The following is a 20373-nucleotide window of genomic DNA, read 5'->3' on the forward strand; positions in this document are numbered from 1 at the left end:
TTCATGGTGTCAAAAATTGTTTGTGATTTCAAAAAACGCAAATTTTGGAATAAGTTCAAGAATTTAAAATTGCTTGTGCGTATTAGGTTGGTTTGTTTTTTCAAAAAAAAAAATCATGTGTATTAGAAAAATATTAAATGTATACTAATAAAATAGTCATCATACTTCACACATTAAAGAAAAGGTCAGTTTGTATAAAAAAGGTTCACGAGTTAATTTGTTTCACCGTATATTAAAAAAAGATCAGTGTATATAGAAAAAGGGTTCAGCCTATATTAAAAACTTAAGATGTGGTTTGGATAAATTGTTTAGAAGGCAAGGATAAAACTTACAATTTCCTTTCTGTTTGTATTACTGGCATCCTCATGCAAATAAAAAAAAGGTATGACTGACATCCACCTAGGCAGATATATGATCCAGATATCAAAGCCAAAGCTCTGCTGTTCGGTTGTTGTATCAAGATAAAACCAGCTAGCTATCTGCCTGTGTTTGCCAAGCTGAGGTCTGTCGAGTACTGCTCTCATTTTTGGCTCCTTGCTAGTAATGTAATTAATTTAGATACATTAAAACTGAGCACTAATCGAGCCCTCTTATGCCATCAGCATTTTGACCATCGGATCTACGATTCTTGACATTTCTGACCGTTGGATGCAACTTCAATCCCGCTGAGAGCGCTACACGGGCTGGGCAGATGCTCCCTAAACAAATAAATTGGCGGCCGTCCTCTTGCGCGTGGGCTGCTCCTGGGCTTAATATGCACGGGCCGCTATTCCCGAAAGAAAATCGGAGCCCTCTCGTTTCTTTAGGACGACCTCGACCTCTCGCCTCTCTCCTTCGATTACCACCCTCGATCTCTCCTCTCTCGCCCACTACACAGGTTGCACCGCCACCGCACTCGATGTCCTTCCCTTTCGCTCGCAGCTCGCACTCTCCTTTTCCTGTCTTCTCTCGTGACGGCGACGAGCTCCACCTCAGGCCGGTTGCGGCACCACACCACGGGAGCCAGTACCTGATTTTTCCTACACAACATCTGGAGTCCTTTGGCATGCTGCCGCCAGATCCAACGTCGCTCGAGCACCCGGTCAGAGGTACGCTGCTGGACACGTTTCTTCGTCTGCACCAATAAGTTTATTCTACATCTAACTTGTTTATTTATAGGTCATATGTGGATGGCAACGGAAGATGATCCGTAGCTTACAAGAAATCTTTTTTTTAAAACGATAGGGGTTGCCCCCCAGCCCCAACTTTTATTAAAAAGGAATGGCAAAACACTTACAAGAAATCTGAACCTGAAGTTTGTCAAACTTGAGTTCAATCTTATTCTCGTTTCCTTTTGTTGTTTAGGACCAAAAATGACAAGGAGGCAACTGAATATGCTTACATTTTCAGAGCAGCAGTTTGTTAGGGCAAGTAAGCCGCGGCGACGAGTTCATCGCGTTGGGCGCGTGTATGGGCGCGCGCCGGGCGACTTGGACGCGTCGGGACCGCGACGAGTAGTGCGTGCGTGCGTGTAGGTCCAGCACGGGCGTGTCCGTGCGGACGTGCGCAGTGTGTGTGCGTGTGACCGCAGGCCGTTGGCGAGCTGCGCAGGGTGATCGCGTGCGATCTGCTGGTGGCCCGCCGTGACCCGTGCGCGTCGGAGCGCGTCGTGGGCACGAGCGAGGCGAGCGGATCGCGGGCGCGAAGGGGGAGGGAGCGTGGGTGCGTGCCCAGTCGCTGGCTCCGGGTATAAAGCCGCGGCGGCTGATCGTTGTAACGGTGCGGGTTTTGCGAGTACGAGCTCGTGGAGTTGGCGTTCGTGCGCCAGGAAAAACCACCGTGTCCTCGTGTTCATCTTCCTCCTTCCCTTTCTTCTTCGGTGAGCTCAAGCGACGGCGACTAGCGAGCGAGGAGGAGCGCGGCGAGGGACTGGCGGTTCCAACAATTGGCATCAGAGCCACGTTCAGCTCAGGGTGCGCCGGCGATGTCGATCATCCCGTACGCGGGCGGAGCGGGCGGATCGCTGCCACAGTCGGTGCCGCTGCTCACCGGCGACAACTACACAGCATGGTCGATCAAGGTGGAGGCGAATCTTGATGCGGCCGGGCTTTGGGAGGAGGCGGTGGTGCCGGAGGACGCGGCGGCGGCCGTCATCGCGAAGAAGGACAAGCCCGCGCACCTACCTTCTCGGTGCACTCGCCGAGGACCTGCTGCTGCAGGTGGTGTTCAAGAAGACGGCGGCGGAGGTCTGGGCGAGCCTCAAGGCCAGGTTCGTCGGCGCTGATCGTGTGCGGGCAGCGTGGCTAGGCACATTGCGCGGGGAGTTCGAGCTCCTGCGCATGGCGAGCGGCGAGACGCTGGACGAGTTCGCTGGCAAGCTCGGGGCCATGGCGGCGCGCTTTGCAGGGCTCGGATCGACGCTGGAGGACGCAGCCATGGTGAAGAAGCTGCTGGACTGTGTCCCCGATCGCCTGTACGCGGCGGTCGCCGAGATGGAGCAGTTCTGCAACCTGGAGACGCTTCTGTTTGACGACGCACGGGGACGCCTCAAGGCTTTTGACGAGCGACTGCGACGGCGCGGACAGGCGGACGGCAGGCGTGCTGACGGGCAACTCATGTACACGGCGGAGCAGTGGAGGGCTCGGGAGCGGTGTCAGGGCGGTGCACGCGGGGACGACGACGACGACGCACGGAGTGAGGCGTCGAGCATCGGCGGCAACCGGCGCGGGCGCTGCTACAAGTGCGGCGTGCGCGGCCACTTCAAGCGGGAGTGCCCGCAGCTCAGGAAGGCGCCGGCGGCGGAGCGAGCTCTGCTCGTGGACGACGTGGAGGACGCCGGGTTGCTCTGAGCCGCGGCTTAGGGCGCGAATGTTAGGGCACATAAGCCGCGGCGGCGAGTTCATCGCGTCGGGCGCGTGTATGGGCGCGCGCCGGGCGACTTGGACGCGTCAGGACCGTGGCGAGTAGTGCGTGCGTGCGTGTAGGTGCAGCACAGGCGTGTCCGTGCGGACGTGCGCAGTGTGTGTGACCGCAGGCCGTTGGCAAGCTGCGCGGGGTGATCGCATGCGATCTGCTGGTGGCCTGCCGTGACCCGTGCGCGTGGGAGCGCGTCGTGGGCACGAGCGAGGCGAGCGGATCGCGGGCGCGAGGGGGGAGGGAGCGTGGGTGCGTGCCCAGTCGCTGGCTCCGGGTATAAAGCCGCGGCGGCTGATCGTTGTAACGGTGCGGGTTTTGCGAGTACGAGCTCGTGGAGTTGTCGTTCGTGCGCCAGGAAAAACCACCGTGTCCTTGTGTTCATCTTCCTCCTTCCCTTTCTTCTTCGGTGAGCTCAAGCGACGGCGACAGAGCGAGCGAGGAGGAGCGCGGCGAGGGACTGGCGGTTCCAACACAGTTGTCAGGTCTTATCAGTGTGAATTGACAGTGAGCACTTGCTAAAATGAATGAGAATCCTTCAAGTTCTGTTGAGTTTGTGATTTCTTACCCAACTCATCCCTGCAGAAACGCCCTGGACTAATTGCTTAACTTTTTTGTTTTGTTTTAGAGGTGGCATCAGACAAGAGGTTGTTCATGTTATCTCAAGTGCCACAAGAATTACAGCCCAACAGAAACCGAATTTGTTTCCCATTTACCCACAGTGCAATTACACTGCAGCAGCTTCTCCGAGGCATACAAATAATTTCCTCTCCCATAAAACTTGGTTAATCTGTCATTCTCGGGCTGTCAACGTTTTCAACCATTCTATCTAAACTTCTATACGTTTCTGACCCTTGGATGTACTTCCAATCCCGTATGGGCTTCGGTGCTGAGCACCGAGTGCTATACAAGATGGGCCGATGCTCACATAACAAAATCCGCAGTCTGTTATTTAGGCATATGGGTCAACTGTTCCATGTATGCCTCGCTGGCCTGGGGATTCTATGCCTTTTCCATTTGATACGGGCGAGAAGGTCACCTCACGAGCAGCGAATAGTCGCCGGAAATCGAGGAGGTAAATAACCGATGTTACAAGATTTTAATGGCAACTGATCAACGTGTGCCACTTGCCGGCCACGAATAATTGCAGGCACATCTGGTGCTCTTTATTTACTCCACGCACGTCCATATAGTCTCATCTGACCTGTTGTTCCTTCTCATGCAGAGCTCTTGGATCGACAGCTGAAGGTACATGACGGTGTCCATTCAACAAGGGGTGGTAGTTCGATCCATGGCACCGCTGCACATTCAGCTCCACCTCCATCCGTCTCGGCTGACAACTAGCCCTTCTTCCTTGCCGTCAGCCTCCGTGATAATTTCAGATTGTTGGATTGTGAGACGAGATTCTAGCCATCAGCAGGGAGATGGTTTGTTTGAGATGAAAGGATCTCCCAATCTTTCAAGTAAGCTATCTTATTTTTTTTGAGATGTGATCTCCCTATCTTTCAAATAAGCTATCTTACTTTTGTCCTTCTATGTTTTGTTTATCTATCCTTATCACCTATTGGGGCGATCTGTGCTGGCTGTATGAATTGCTGAACATCTCCTATCTGTCTACAGATTCTTGGGTGGATTAGGAATGTTGTAATGTTTAACTCATTTGAAACTTTATGCCCCTCTATATTTTTTGTTCCAAAGTTGGAATGGAAGACCACAAACCAACAAACATGTAAACATTAACATGAATATCCTTGCTATGTAATCTGCTTTCTTTGGACACTCCTGGCTTGATTATGGCATGAGCATAACTTAGGTTTGTCTTGGCGCTTGTGAAACAATTTCTATATATATTTGACTTTCTATATATCCTTGCTATATATCTTTGTATATGCCTCGATCGATTTGCACCTTTCGGAGATCGATCTCGACTGAACAAAATCTCAGTACATGTAGAATTAGCAAAACTTTACTTCTATGTGGAAATTAGTACGATGATCATTGAATGGAGGTATATACATACATCTTATAATGAAATGTACGCTTGGAATTAAGATTCAGCAATTCTGTGACTTGTCATGAAGTAGTTTACTACACCAAACCATAGTTTTCTATCCAGTATTTTTCTCTTTTGTGTTATTACTTACTACTGGTTGGAATACCTGGTATTTCGGAAGGAATGGGAAAACATCTATGAAGTAACTTGTTTTAGTCCATTTTATATCTCTATAGTTTATCTTCCAGTTATGCTTGGCTTTCATTTCCATTTATTTATAAGCCTACTGATTATTGTATCGTTGAGAAGTATGGGCAAGGCAACATGGTCCATCTTGGTGGAAGCCTTGCCATTCTCTCCACGACATACTGATGTTATGAAAGTTTCCAATTTGAGAAACACCTTGTTCTATTTTTTTATTGGAGGTAATGGATGAAATTATGCCATATATGCAATATTCAATTTTCATGACCTTGATGTACGAAGTGGGAACTTGCTTACAATCTGATGTTGTCCATTCAACCGTAGGGTGACAGTCAACAAAATTTTGCCCACAGGTGCAAAACAGATGGTTGGTGTGCATTACCTATCAATCAGATGCCTATTGTGCATTACATATCAATTAGAATTGTGAGTTCATTTCATCCTATTTCAGAGTAACACAGTATATGTTGGGGTCTTGACTTACAAAGACTGCTTTTGTTGTATATATCCCCGTTTTATTGAGACACATAGTATTGGCTGATCAAAATAATTGTCAAGTATGAATTGTATGGTTATCTGCGGAGCGGTGGTGCTATGCTGACTCTGCACTTCTTTACTCTCAAAAAACTAGAATTCGCCTCTTCTATTAATCTCTAATACATATATCATCTTTACAGACTTATCCTGCATGTTTTGGGCCTCTATACTTGCAAATGTTCCTATCATTCTATTGAAAAAATATACGGGCGCGACAATGCGCGCCATCATGGTCTAGTATATAATTACACAGAGACATCTAGGAATGTATTGCGTGCATCAAGATAAAACCTTGTTTGGTCACCATGATACCGAACATAATATGTACATAATGATAAATGGACCATGACACTAAAAAGTACTTACATCATGAAGAAAACTTTTTATGCGTAGTGATTCAATGTAATGGCACATGTGCTATTTTTGAATTAAATTTAATTGGCATGAATAAAGAAAAGTCCTCTCGGACATGGTAGATATTGTATGGTTGCTTCAACTCACCACTTACATTTTATGTCTATTGTCATTTTCGCGATAGTAACCAATATCATCAAGTTGTCATGATCTAGCTACCTTTGTAACTGAACATTGGTCGTCCCTCACATGTTATGCCATCGATGGCTAGTTACAACAGTTCGGAAAACATTAGGAGACATATAACTAGTTTAGATAGATGCAGTTGTCACTTCGTCGTAAATATTATTTACGCTTGTCATCTACACTAAACTTTGATTTCTTAAGGGAGCTACAAGGGAGAACACAACCCACAAATATTTAGCACATAGCATTGCCACCATTATCCCTGTATCGTCGTAATCCACATTGACTACTATATATAATTATATGATTATGTTAATGAGGATGAGATGTAAACAGATAAGTAAAAGCTGGAGCATAAAAGGCATCCAATGAAAATAGCAATGGATCTAGCCAGTCAAATTAATGACTTGCTCCAAATGAGAAAAGGAAATAAAAGGTATCTAATGAACTATTCCTACATCCCATCAATCATATCACGTAAAACTTAATGATCTCACAATAATTGAAACAATTTAATATTTTCCCACAAAAAAGAAACAATTTAATATTTAACATCCTGGAAAGTGAGAGGCAAAGGAAAGGTATCCAATGAAACTATGCCTGTATCTAACCAGTCAAATCAAGTAAGGCATTTGATTGATATAAAATATTAACTAAAATTAATCAAAAGATGGCATTTCCACATAAGAAAGGTAAAAAAAGGAAATACATGAGAGTAATAAAGAGAAGGAAGGGTAGTCGTCCATTTCCAGCTACAGCCAGTGAAAGGACAAAAGAAGAAATAAATGAAGGCCATAAAAATATGGAATGGCAGCCCTCCGTTTCTAGCTACGGCCAATGACTTGGTAATCAAATTCTCCTATATATACCACACCAACTCAACCCCAATCTCCATCCATTGCCACAACACCCTCATTTTTCCTCTCATCGCTTAGCTTTTCTCCTCCCTGCTAACTGAAACTTGCCGTGGGTAGCCATGGCGGCGGCGAAGTCGAACCAACTCAGCACCCTTGTGGCCAACATGTTCACTACGGTGAGCTATGTACAATTCCGATGCGATTTGTGTGGATTCTAGTTTCTCCCAAGGTGGATGTGTAACAAAATATTAATTGCCGGATTATGATTTTTTTTCTTTTGTTTTTCTTTGGTGGGTTAGGGTTTGCTGGACGATCAATTCCGGCAGCTTGAGATGCTCCAAGACGAGGGCAACCCAGACTTCGTTGCCAAGGTTGTCATGCTTTTCTGCGAGGAGGGTGAGCATATCATTGGCGAGCTCGCCAAGCAATTGTACGTTGCCATGTCATGTGATCTGATCATTAGTGTAGGGTGGTTTGATTTGGCTTCTTACTTGGGCATTCGGTTTATGTTTGTGCAGGGACCAACCATGTGTGGACTATGGCAAGGTGGACACATTTGTGGATCAACTCCGGGGAAACAGTGCATGGTGAGGCCGCTTTTCTTCTTCTTCCATGTCCTCTTCGTATGTGTTTGTGCAGTAGTATGTATCAGGACTATAGTAGTTTTTTGTGTCCTGGCATGAAAAGTAGGTATTTAGATCCCAGCTGTATCCATCATAGGGCATCCTATAATGTTGGGGGAGAATTATTGTGTGTTCTGATCATTATAGTGTTTTATAGCAACGGTGGTCAATTTCCTGAATTGACCGGGCGGCTCAACGAGTATGGATTGAGATAAATATGGGGAGCGTTGATATCAGTTTGGCAAGTTGTAGTGATTTTTCATAGATCCGACAAAAAATATCCATTTCGTACACCCCGGCTAGCTTAACATTTAGCACTTGAGATCTTCCAATTAATTTGGGGAGTTGTTGACATTCATTTGGTCCTTGTACTACTGTATGATTTAGATCCGACAATCCGTTTTGTCGTTATATTGTTTTATTATATCTATGCAAAAAATCCTTCGGTGTTTTTACTGTTTTATAATTTACATCTGACAAACTGTTCATTCATAGTACTATTTTATTATTTAGATCTGATGTATGATTAAGATCTGACAAACCATTTGACCATTGTACTGTTCTATGATGTAAATTGGACATATAGTTTGGCTATTGTAGTACTTTATGATTTGGATCCAGAAAACCTTGGCAGTTGTATCATTCTATAAATTAGATCCTATAAATATGACCTACTTCGTATAAATCATATAGCTCCATGAGTAGTACTCCGGATCCACCTTGCTAAGCGGTTCGTCCAATTAATTATTCGGAGGTTGACATCCATTCAGCTGTTGTGGTGCTTAATGATTTAAATCCAACAAATATCATTTGCCCTGCAGAGATTAGACGGCTCAAAGAGTAGCACTTCACATTTACCTTCTTAAAGTGGTCTCTTACAATTAATTTGCGCAGGATTATCACCCTCTCCTTTATCATCACAACTTTGCATGACATAGATCCCTTGCCTAATGAATCTAGGTTTAGGTATATTTTTGGTACATGCATATGACTTTTATGGAATCACAGTTTGAAACCATTCAGTCAACACTACTCTATGTAGTGTCACATTTTTAACTTATATGTCAGTTATTACAAACTAAAACCTCCGTTACTGAAAATATTAACTCCTAGTAGATCAATGTTACATATTGCATCTGCTCTATTGATATATCACTTTGCTTACACTGGGCTTTCATAGTTGTATTTAGTTAATTTCATAATTCGGTGGTACATCTATTTGCTTAGGAGGCGGAAGTGAAGGGAAAGAACTACCATGCTAATTTTCTTTCATTAAAGCGCTTTTATGGGTCTTTCCTCATTGTATGCTATTGCATGTTGCAGTGTTGGTGCTCAGAGAGTGAATAACACTTGTATTCAATTCCATGTGTGTTGTCAGGAGAAGAGCAAAGTTGGGTTAGTAACTTGTGCCATCATGTCATACTATTGTTTTTTCAATCATTTTGCTATTGAAATCTTCGTATTGAATATGATATCCTAGTGTGCTCTAGTCATTTACTGGAACATATTTCCTTACTATTAGTGTTATTAGAGTATATATTGACGGAATTGCATGTTCATCGCTTTTGTAATCGGCTGAATGTATTCAGCCATTATGGATAGACATATTTGGCTAACTCCACTGATTTTCTTGGGTTAGGAATATATCTTCTCCATTATAATTTAGTTGACTGTATCCTTTAGGATTGTTAAGATAATCCTACCAGTGCATAGTTTTGTTTTTATTGATGTAAATTGTAATGGCCGTTAGCATTTGTAGTAGTTACTAATTAATAACATTGCCATGAGCATTTCAAAACGAGCTTCACAACTTACTGATTGTCAGGTGCCTGAAGACACTGGATTCTTTGAGAAATGATTTCTATGATCTGTGCAGCATGTTCATACCATAAGCTTCAGGTATTTATTTATTTATCTCGTCTTGAAATCTAAGTAGCGGTTTTTTTTGTGAGTGAAATCTAAGTAACGGTACAGTAAAATAGAATAGCAATCTCCAAACAATTTTCTTTTTATTCTAAAGTTTGCTTGAAATGCAAAACGTAGAACTAAACAGTAGATATGAGGCTATGGATTCAGTTAGTGTACTGCATTACAATAGAAGATAGACATGTTAATGAAATGAATGCGACTAGTTTGCATGTCAGACAATAAATTACTTGTGCTAATTGTGGAAAACAAACAAGCAGGGACAATTTTTTTTCTGTGGCAAGTTTGTACCTAGAGGTACTACTTGGTGTCTAGGACTACTAGAATCTCAGTTGAATATCTTCGTTCATAGATAACTGTTTTTGGTATGTATGACATCTGAATCTTGCCTCATGTACCTCGAAATGGTCACCTGTCGCCTCAAAACTTATCACAGGTCACAACATTGATATTTAATGGACTTCATAATTTGCTTTTTTGTCTGGATGATGGCCATAATCTTTACAATTATTTTGTGTTTAACCCTTTGGGTCCTCCTTCTGAGTAAGTTCGTGGTTAGCGAAACTAATGTGTTATCTTATTTTCAAATACAGCTGCAGCAGCATGTCCTAAGCTGTAGACCGGAGCAATAAAGCAGGAGCGCCATGTTCTGATTGCACATTGTGTTTGATGTCGTACAACATGCTCAATTTAGCATATATGGCCTGCAGTTGTTTGCTTCTGTGGGGTCTATAGTTCTGTCAAGTGACAAGCTGCTCATCTGGTTTTGATTTTGGTGGTAGTGTCCGTAGTTTCATTCGGAATTATTGGTGGTCAAATAACAATCATCTGTGATCGTTTTTCTGATTATCTGTGGTTAATCTGGTGTCGTGGTTCTAGTCAGTTTCTAGCTCGTAGAAATTCAGTGGCAGTGTATCTCGACAAAATCATGTGTCTTCAGTCGGCGTATGGACTATGGTGGTATATTGTGGAGAACATTGTAATGCTATTTCATTATCAAGTTATGTTTGTTGTTGGGTGACAACGTGCGCACAAAAATAATTTTATTTCTTTATCATATATTCCATCCAACTCCGCCTATGTTGTCTCAACATAGCCGGTCCCAAGCCCGGGTAAAGGAGGAGGGTTGTGATAGGCTTGGCGAGCCAACGTAAAAACTCAGCCACTCTTATGGAGATGAAACCCAAAAGATTTTTGTTGGGGCGTAACCCTCTCAGCGACGTGCCACATCGGAACCCGGGTGTGGTGGCAAATGGGCAAGGGCCGGGCCGTTACCCCCCTTGTGGCGCGCCGTATCTTGATCCAGATATGGTGGCAAGTGAGCGGGGATCGGGTTGTTGCATCCTTAGTGGCGCACTGCATCGGCGCCTGGATGTAGTGGAAAATGAGCAAGGGTCTTCGCATTTGACTCGACGAGTGCGAAGGGTAAAGAAGCTAGCCGAGCGTAGGAGGATTCGCTTAGGTAGCTAGAACGTAGGGTCTCTGACAGGGAAGCTTCGGGAGCTAGTTGATGCAGCGGTGAGGTGAGGTGTTGATATCCTTTGCATCCAAGAAACCAAATGGAGGGGACAGAAGGCGAAGGAGGTGGAGGATACCGGCTTCAAGCTGTGGTACACGGGGACGGCTGCAAACAGAAATGGCATAGGCATCTTGATCAACAAGAGCCTCAAGGATGGAGTGGTAGACGTCAAGAGACATGGGGACCGCATTATCCTGATCACGCTGGTAGTTGGGGACTTAGTTCTCAATGTTATCAGCGCGTATGCCCCGCAAGTAGGCCATAATGAGAACACCAAGAGGGAGTTCTGGGAAGGCCTGGAAGACATGGTTAGGAGTGTACCGATTGGCGAGAAGCTCTTCATAGGAGGAGACCTCAATGGCCACGTGGGTACATCTAACACAGGTTTTGAAGGGCGCATGGGCCTTTGGCTATGGCATCAGCAATCAAGAAGGAGAAGATGTCTTAACCTTTGTTGTAGCCAATGACATGATTGTAGCTAACACCCTCTTTATAAAGAGAGAATCACATCTGGTGACTTTTAGTAGTGGCCAACACTCTAGCTAGATCGATTTCATCCTCTCGAGAAGAGAAGATAGGCGTGCGTGCCTAGACTATAAGGTGATACCTGGAGAGAGTGTTGTACCCCAGCATAAGCTGGTGGTTGCTGACTTTCGCTTTTGGATTTGTGTCCAGCGGGATAAGCATGCCAAAGTCGCTAGAACGAAGTGGTGGAAGCTCAAGGGGGAGGTAGCTCAGGCGTTCAAGGAGAGGGTCATTAAGGAGGGCTCCTGGGAGGAAGGAGGGGATGGGGACAATGTGTGGATGAAGATGGCGACTTGCATTCGTAAGGTGGCCTCGGAGGAGTTTGGAGTGTCGAGGGGAAGGAGAAGCAAATATAAGGATACTTGGTGGTGGAATGATGATGTTCAGAAGATGATTAAAGAGATGAAAGATTGCTTCAGACGCCTGTAACTGGATAGGAGTGCAGACAACATAGATAAGTACAAGATGCCGAAGAAGGCCGCAAAGCGAGCTGCCAGTGAAGCAAGGGGTCGGGCATATGAGGACCTCTACCAATGGTTAGGCATGAAGGAAGTCGAAAGGGACATCTATAAGATGGCCAAGATCCGAGAGAGAAAGACGGGGGATATTGGCCAAGTCAAATGCATCAAGGATGGAGCAGGCCAACTCTTGGTGAAAGACAAGGAGATTAATCATAGATGGCGGGAGTACTTTGACAAGCTGTTCAATGGGGAGAATGAGAGTTCTACCTTTGAACTGGACGACTCCTTTGATGAGACCAGCATGCGATTTGTGCGGCGAATCCAGGAGTCTGAGGTCAAGGAGGCTTTAAAAAGGATGAAAGGAGGCAAGGCGATGGGCCCTGATTGTATCCCCATTGAGGTGTGGAAAGGCCTCGGGGACATAGCGATAGTATGGCTAACCAACCTTTTCAACCTCATTTTTCGGGCAAACAAGATTCCAGAAGAATGGAGACGGACTATATCAGTACCAATCTTCAAGAACAAGGGGGATGTTCAGAGTTGTACTAATTACCGTGGAATTAAGCTGATGAGCCATACAATGAAGCTATGGGAAAACTTGGTCATCTACAGTACCTTTCATGAATCTAAAACAATAGTCAAGATAGATGGCAATGGTCTATTGTTTACATTCTTAAGCTATATCCATCCATACAAATAAAGATTTATCAACATTCAAGCCCTCTGATTAAGTGGGATGTTTGCCTCGGATGATTATATCTATGGTGTAGTATGTCAACTATGGCTAGGTTTATTGGTTCGGAGTCGGTTGGTAGATGCATAAAATATAGAAGACCTAGCTATTTACGTAACAGAGTGCATGTCTTGTACCCCGAAGTGGCCATGCGCCCTATATTGCCAGTGAACTTCGAGTAGCAGGCTTGGACAACTCTATAGTGGTTGGGCCTCTTATGTACACCGTAGCTACACCTCGGGGGCATGACATTGCCTGTATCCCCCTAAGTCTTCAAAGTCGCACCTACTAATCCTTTGACTACTCTTCATCTGAAGTGAGGTTCAACGTTGTTATCGGACTGATTACACCTTTGTCGCCGATCAAGGGCGTTCAATTTCCATCTCTCAACTCACAACAGACAAATCCCTAACTATAACAACATTTATGGACATGCTACAACCCCACCACGCATCCGCCCACCGCCAACGTTCTTCTTCTCCGAATCCCGCAACCGTTCGTTTATTTTGCCACACATGTCTTGAAGAGTAGGCCACTCATCCTATATTCCTATGTTGTACTGAACAATGATCCTACGTTGTACTGCAACAGTGGCACCGTCCTATGGTGCTGGGAAGCACGATGACAAGTGAAAGATCGTGGATGTTGCCTAGAGGGGGGGGGGGTGAATAGGCGCTTTAAAATAATTAAGGTTTAGGCTTGAACAAATGCGGAATAAACCTAGCGGTTAATTTGTCAAGCACAAAACCTACAACAACTAGGCTCACCTATGTGCACCAACAACTTATGATAAGCAAGATAAATAACTAGGTGATAGCAAGATATATGACAAGAAATAATATGGCTATCACAAAGTAAAGTGCATAAGTAAAGGGCTCGGGTAAGAGATAACCGAGGCAGGCGGAGATGATGATGTATCCTGAAGTTCACACCCTTGCGGATGCTAATCTCCGTTTGGAGCGGTGTGGAGGCACAATGCTCCCCAAGAAGCCACTAGGGCCACCGTCATCTCCTCACGCCCTCGCACAATGCAAGATGCCGTGATTCCACTAAGGAACCCTTGAGGGCGCTCACCGAACCCGTACAAATGGCAACCCTTGGGGGCGGTCACCGAACCCGTACACTTTGGCAACCCTAGGGGGCGGTCACCGGTACCCGTCAAATTGCTCGGGGCGATCTCCACAACCTAATTGGAGACCCCGATGCTTGCCCGGAGCTTTACACCACAATGATTGAGCTCCGAACACCACCAACTGTCTAGGGCGCCCAAGCACCCAAGAGGAACAAGCTCAAGGGTACCAAGCATCCAAGAGTAATAAGCTTCTCAACTTGTAACTTCCACGTACCACCGTGGAGAACTCAAACCGATGCACCAAATGCAATGGCAAGGGCACACGGAGTGCCCAAGTCCTTCTCTCCCAAATCCCATCGAAGTAACTAATGCTAGGGAGGAAAATGAGAGGAAGAACGAAGAAGAGAACACAAAGAACCCCAAGATCTAGATCCAAAGGGTTCCCCTCACATAGAGGAGAAAGCGATTGGTGGAAATGTGGATCTAGATCTCCTCTCTCTTTTCCCCCCAAAACTAGCAAGAATCAATGGAGGGATTGAGAGTTAGCAAGCTCTAAGAAGGTCAACAATGGGGGAAGAACACGAGCTCTAGAGATAAGGTTCATTGGAGAAGAAGACCCCCTTAAATAGGAGGGGGGAAATCCAACCGTTATGTGCTCAGCCCGCACACGAGCGGTACTACCGCTCCACGAGCGGTACTACCGCTCGGGCAGAAGAAGCAGGGAAATGGAGCAACAAAACATGAACCTTGGGGCGGTAGTACCGCTTATAAGCGGTACTACCGCTCACCCCAGCGGTACTACCGCTGGAGGAGCAGAACACGGGACCAAATGATGCAGGGCAGAGCAGAGTACGGCGGCAGTAATGCAGTAGCGGTACTACCGCCCGACCGGAGCGGTACTACCGCTTATAGGCGGTACTACCGCCCAATCGGAGCGGTACTACCGCTTATAGGCGAAACTGCCGTGCCTTACTGCCGTGCAACTACTGCTAAACCCGACACGAAAAGTGCAAGACCCAAAAACGAGGCGGTAGTAGAGCGGTACTGGAGCGGTACTACCGCTTGACGCTACAAGCGGTACTACCGCTGCCACCGCGGTACTACCGCAGGGAGAAAACAGAACTGCCATAACTTCTTCATATGAGCTCCGAATTGAGCAAACTCAAGCTTGTTGGATACAAGATGACGAATAGTAAGAAGAGGCAGGGGAGGAATGCCTAACAAAAAGAGGAGTGACACCTCCAACAGAGAAGAACCGGCAGAACCTCCAACATCGAAAACATCATAGAAGATGCATGTGAACTCCGTTTTCGATGAACTCGAGCTTGTCAGCAAAATGACCATAATCTCCAAAACTCACAAAGAGAAGAACCAAACAAGAACCAAAAAGATGATGCAAGGATGCAATGGTTTGAGCTCTCTAAGAATGATATGATCAAGCTACTCATCGAGAGCCCCCCTTGATAGTACGGCAAATGATCCTATAACCCGGTCTCCCAACTACCACCATGAGACCGGTAAAATAGAAAACCTATCAAGGGCAAACCTTTGCCTTGCACATGATCCACTTGAGCTAGATGATGACGATCTTCTCCTCCTCAAGATGGACCACCTTTCTTTATTGCATTGGCTCAATGAAGACTAGTTGATTGCTCCCCCATACTCCACTATGGGTGAGCCACTCTTCCGCACATCTTCACAAGTCCATTGTCACCACAATGGACGACAAGCTTCAAGCATTTGATCTCTTAGTGATGCTCCACTTGAACTTGCACACCGCAACCTAACCCCACAAAGAACTCTCACATAGACCATGGGTTAGTACACAAAACATGATGGACAATGCTTACCATACCATGGGATCACTTGATCCCTCTCGGTACATCTTCTATGCTTTGTGAGTTGATCAACTTGATTCACTCTTGACTTAGTCTTGATCAACCTTGCATCTTTCCAACTCTCTTCATTTGGATGATGTCTTGAGGGTAAACATGAATGATCAGACACTCTTCTTCTTCAAGACATGCTTGCAATAAGCTCAACCCTCACAAGACCAAACTTTGAATAATTCCTTAATAGCACCTTGGTCATCACGAACTCTCCTTGAAACCAACAAATGGACTCCAAGAAAAGTCCATAGAGATTGTCATCAATTACCAAAACCAAACATGGGGGCACCGCATGTTCTTTCAACAAGCATTTATATAAATGTGAGCAACTACTAGGTAAGTTACACAGTCATCAAAGTTGCATTGCATCAAAGCATCAACAAAATCATCAAAATCTAGGCACTCACATAAGTAATTAATGGTCAAGATTGAACATCATGGGCTGCCACACATGGGTTGGATGGGTACTCCATGATTGTGCCTGCTGGATAAGGAGAGAGAGAGAGAGAGAGAGAGAGAGAGAGAGAGACTGATTGTAGGTTAGTTAATGCTCTTGGAAACAGAGAGGGGGAGAGATGACCCTGGAACGACTGGCCTGAAAGAGATGGCACATGAACCCATGCATGATTGACGTGTCGACGCATTCATGCACAGAGCCATGGCACAAATAATCGTCTATTTTTCTTCCTTTTGCAGGAGACAATGCTTAGTAAATCAGCAAACATATTCTATCTTATGGTTGCTTTCTTTGTAATAACTGATGGAACCTCTAATAACAATATTATCGTTATTTTACTCATTCAGGAAGATAAACTATCATCAGCCACTAGACATTGTTTTGGGTAGGTATATATAACATTTTGCTTATTTTATTTGTAAGAGTTTTGATTATTTGTGTTTGTTGTCTATATGCTTATTTTGGATTTGTATTTATATTTTTACAAGCGTTTGGATTATTTATTTCTTATGCATGTAGTTTTTTTTGTTTATTAGGCACAAAAAGTATTTTTTGTGCAACTACACCTTCTTTTGTACGCACTTGCGTCATCTTTTTACATACTTCAAAACGGTTGCTTGTGTTTTGGCAAACACAATCGATTTGTGGAGCGCCATAGAGGCATGTGTTTCGGTAAAAAAATAACTAGTCGATTTGTGGACCGTACTATATTTCTATTTTTGGTAGGAAATAAGTAAATGAAACATGCGGCAGTCCCTCTCTTGGTCGATATCAATGAATATGCTCATTTGCTTGATTTTCCTTAACATGTGTAATCAATTCGATTATCGGAACTGATGTTGATAGTTTATCTTCCAAAAAGAATAAAATAGCAATGACATTGCTATCACAGGTGACATATATTATTTATAGGGAAAGCAACCATAACATAGAATATGTTTACTGATTTACTAAACATAGTCACCTTCAAAAGGAAAAAATAATTCAGAAAGAAAACCGATATAAACAGCTCCACATACCAGCTAATTGCCTGAGTATTTCTGCCATGGTTTTGTGCATGCATGTGCCAACGCGTCAATCGTGCATGGGTCCATGTGCTGCCTAGTTCCCAAGAGCATCAACCTACAAGTCAGTCTCTGTCTCTTTATTTCTCTTTCTCTCCAGCATGGCAATCATGGAGTCCCATGAGATTCAGTTAATGGTCATTATATGCAACAATGATTTAGTTGATGCTTTGAGGCAATGGTTATGCTCCTATTTATAGAAATGCTTTGTTATCGTTCTTCTCGGCATCAGTGGAGAAGAAGTGGAGCGAGGTGGAGGTGCAGCCTATCCATAAATTAATTTGGCACGGTACGGTTAGGGAGCTGGGCGTCGAGAGTTGGCTGAATGGTCGATATACACGCCCATGAAGCACATACACACCAGACTAGTAGAAAAGGACAGGACGCCCGGCCCCCGGCCGGAGGCTTCTCAGCGTCATGTTCCTTCCGACGACCTTCATTAATAATCTATAAGGCCTTCCTGCAACAGGTATTATATTGCATGCACAAACATGCACTATAGACGCACGTCAAGAATCTATAAATTGTACGTAATTCTCGAGCATTTATCATTGAGTAGCAAGAAGAAAAACAATGGCACTCTTATCGTCGCCAGAGCCACACCACCTCCTCGTCTCCTTTCTTGTCTTGCTTCTCTCCTTGCTCTTCTGCTTCATCAAGTTGAGGAGTTCAAAGAGTGTCCCAACGCTTCCAACTGAATGGCCCCTGGTTGGCATGCTCCCTTCCGTTGTCGCCAACCTCCATCGCTTCCATGACTACACCACCGCCTTCCTCGCCGCTTCCGGCAGTAGCTTCGTGTTTCGTGGGCCTGCCATGCACTTCTTCGTCACCTGCGACCCAGCCAACGTCCGCCACATCTTCGTCTCCAACTTCACAAATTACCCCAAGGGCGAGGAGTTCGCTGCCATCTTCGACGCCATGGGGAACAGCTTCTTCAACGCGGACGGCGAGTCATGGCGCCGCCAGCGTAGCAGAGTGCAACACCTCATGTCGAGCCCACAGCTGCTGGCTCACATGGCCTGCTGCTGCCGCGATAAGCTGAAGAACGGCCTCCTCCCCTTCTTGGCGCGCATGGACAGCCTAACCCCGTTCGATATGCAGGACGTGTTTACCAGGTTCACATTCGACATGACGGCCATGTCGGTCTTCGGGGTCGACCCTGGCCTTCTGACCACGGATATGCCACCTGTAATTGTGCCGGACGCCATGGAAGCTGTCATGGATGTAGGCTTCTTCCGGAACATGGTGCCAGCATCTTGCTGGAAGTTGATGAAGCGTCTAAAAATCGGCCCAGAGCGGAAGCTCGCCGCAGCGCAATCGGAGCTGTGCAGGTTTGTCACGGAGATGATGGAGGAAAGGGGAGATGGGTCAGTCCACATGGATGAAGAGCAAGAGAACCGTAATGTAGAAATTGTTTCTTCCTACATCCATGACCCGGAGTATATTGACGACCATGGAAAACCTAATGGCTTCATGTACGCCACCCTGATCAATTACATGTTTGCCGGGCGTGACACGGTCGGCACGACCCTCACCTGGCTCTTCTACAACCTCATCAAACACCCGCACATCGTGTCGAGCATTAGAAGAGAACTAGCTCCCATTGCCATGCACAAAGCAAACAATTCCACCACCATGGTAACCTTTGAGCCAGAGGAGACAGAACCTCTCATCTATCTACACGCGGCATTGTTCGAATCCATGAGGCTGTACCCACCGGGCCCCATCGAGCGTAAGACGGTGATGACTGACGACGTACTGCCGAGCGGTCACAAGGTGCAAAGGGGTGAAACCATCCTGATTTCACTCTACTCAATGGGCAGGATGGAAGGTGTGTGGGGCAAGGATTGCAGGGAGTACCGCCCAGAAAGGTGGGTCAAAGAGGATGGCAAGCTTCTGTACGTACCGTCCTACAAGTTCCTAGCATTCAACGCCGGGCCGAGATCATGCTTGGGCAAGCACATCTCGGTATTGCAGATGAAGAGTGTCGTTGCCGCCATGGTGTGGAACTTCGATTTTGAAATGGTGGGAGGGTACGTTGTAGAGCCAAAGCCATCAGTTGTGCTCAAGATGAAGAATGGGTTGTGGGCCAAGATCCTCAAACGGCAGATCGAATGAATGACAATACCAACCCAGCAGTACCGTGTAATTTGTCTAAGCTTCTTTTATCGATTCTAAGTTTATAAGTATGCGCTCTTCCTTGCAGATGCATGGGTGCACGTAATGTAAAGTTTTAGAGTATTTCTGGATATCCCCACAATGTAAGAGGTACAATAAGTTGGCCCCCGATTTGTTGTAATTTGTTTGTACTAAAAATAAAAAGGATCCATCGTACTAAAAAACATTGATTTTTCCACTTCATTCCACATTACGTTTGTAGAAAAGCGCTTCACCATCTATAAAACCAAATAAGTTACACTTTTTAAAGACAAATAAGTTACATATGAATACATATTTTGTGATGCATCTAATGAAATCAATTTGGTTGTTGTAGAAGCTATTATGTCTGTCGTGGATATAATCCTGACAATACTAGGGGTAGGAATGTAGAGGCAATGGTATCTGGTGAACGGCGTGGTTGAGAGTACGCTCAAGGATTTATACAAGTTGAGGCCCTATGAGGTGGAGGTACAATGTGTGGAAGTCCAACCTTGAGCCCGGGGCTTCCCTCCTAGCTTATATAGAGTCCGCCAGGTAGGGGTACATAAAGGGCTGGTATTAATGCTATTCATAGCCTCAGGTGTGTCCGACTGTTCCATGACATTTACTACTGGTAACTGCCGTATTTAACTGGGTTATATTGCCGTTGGGTAACGACCGTCATCAAGACATCGTGGCCAATAGATGGTCTAGCCGACAGCTGACTAATGGTCTAGCTGACAGCTCCCTTCATCTTCGTCCGAGTGCTGGTACCCGATAGTCGGCTGAGCCGCAGACCGACTGTTGGGGTTTAGTGCGGATTTGGGCCACCTTGTCGCCGATGGGCTGATGATGAAGCCCCTTAGCCCATTGCCTTTTGGACCGTATATTATACGATCATGGGCCTCCGATGGGCCATTCGTATACTTGGGCCTACCCCGT

At 45.4% G+C, this 20373-nt stretch overlaps 3 protein-coding genes across 3 annotated transcripts in view; all 3 read left to right on the plus strand.

Moving 5' to 3' along the window:
* Positions 1-10596, plus strand: part of LOC109745798 (histidine-containing phosphotransfer protein 1-like) — a 40655-nt gene extending 30059 nt beyond the window's left edge. The window contains exon 6 of the mRNA XM_073504292.1: positions 10166-10596. The gene's annotated coding sequence lies outside the window, so the exon portion shown is untranslated. The remainder of the gene's footprint in view (positions 1-10165) is intronic.
* Positions 2319-2828, plus strand: LOC109745813 (uncharacterized). Its single transcript, XM_020304921.3, has one exon. It carries the CDS (start codon positions 2319-2321, stop codon positions 2826-2828), a length of 510 nt encoding a protein of 169 aa, XP_020160510.1.
* A 5434-nt stretch (positions 10597-16030) lies between the features above and the next one.
* On the plus strand, positions 16031-19601 carry LOC109745793 (noroxomaritidine synthase 2-like). Its single transcript, XM_020304902.4, has one exon. The coding sequence runs from the start codon at positions 17866-17868 to the stop codon at positions 19408-19410; it is 1545 nt and encodes a 514-aa protein (XP_020160491.1). The 5' UTR covers positions 16031-17865; the 3' UTR covers positions 19411-19601.
* The last annotated feature ends 772 nt before the right edge of the window (positions 19602-20373 follow it).

This window comes from Aegilops tauschii, chromosome 7 (assembly GCF_002575655.3).
Source record: "Aegilops tauschii subsp. strangulata cultivar AL8/78 chromosome 7, Aet v6.0, whole genome shotgun sequence".
NCBI lineage: Eukaryota > Viridiplantae > Streptophyta > Magnoliopsida > Poales > Poaceae > Aegilops > Aegilops tauschii.

What these genes read in the sequence shown, in the direction of transcription:
- LOC109745793 (XM_020304902.4), top strand. Translation starts at nt 17,866, where the DNA reads ATGGCACTCTTATCGTCGCCAGAGCCACACCACCTCCTCGTCTCCTTT.
- LOC109745813 (XM_020304921.3), top strand. Translation starts at nt 2,319, where the DNA reads ATGGCGAGCGGCGAGACGCTGGACGAGTTCGCTGGCAAGCTCGGGGCC.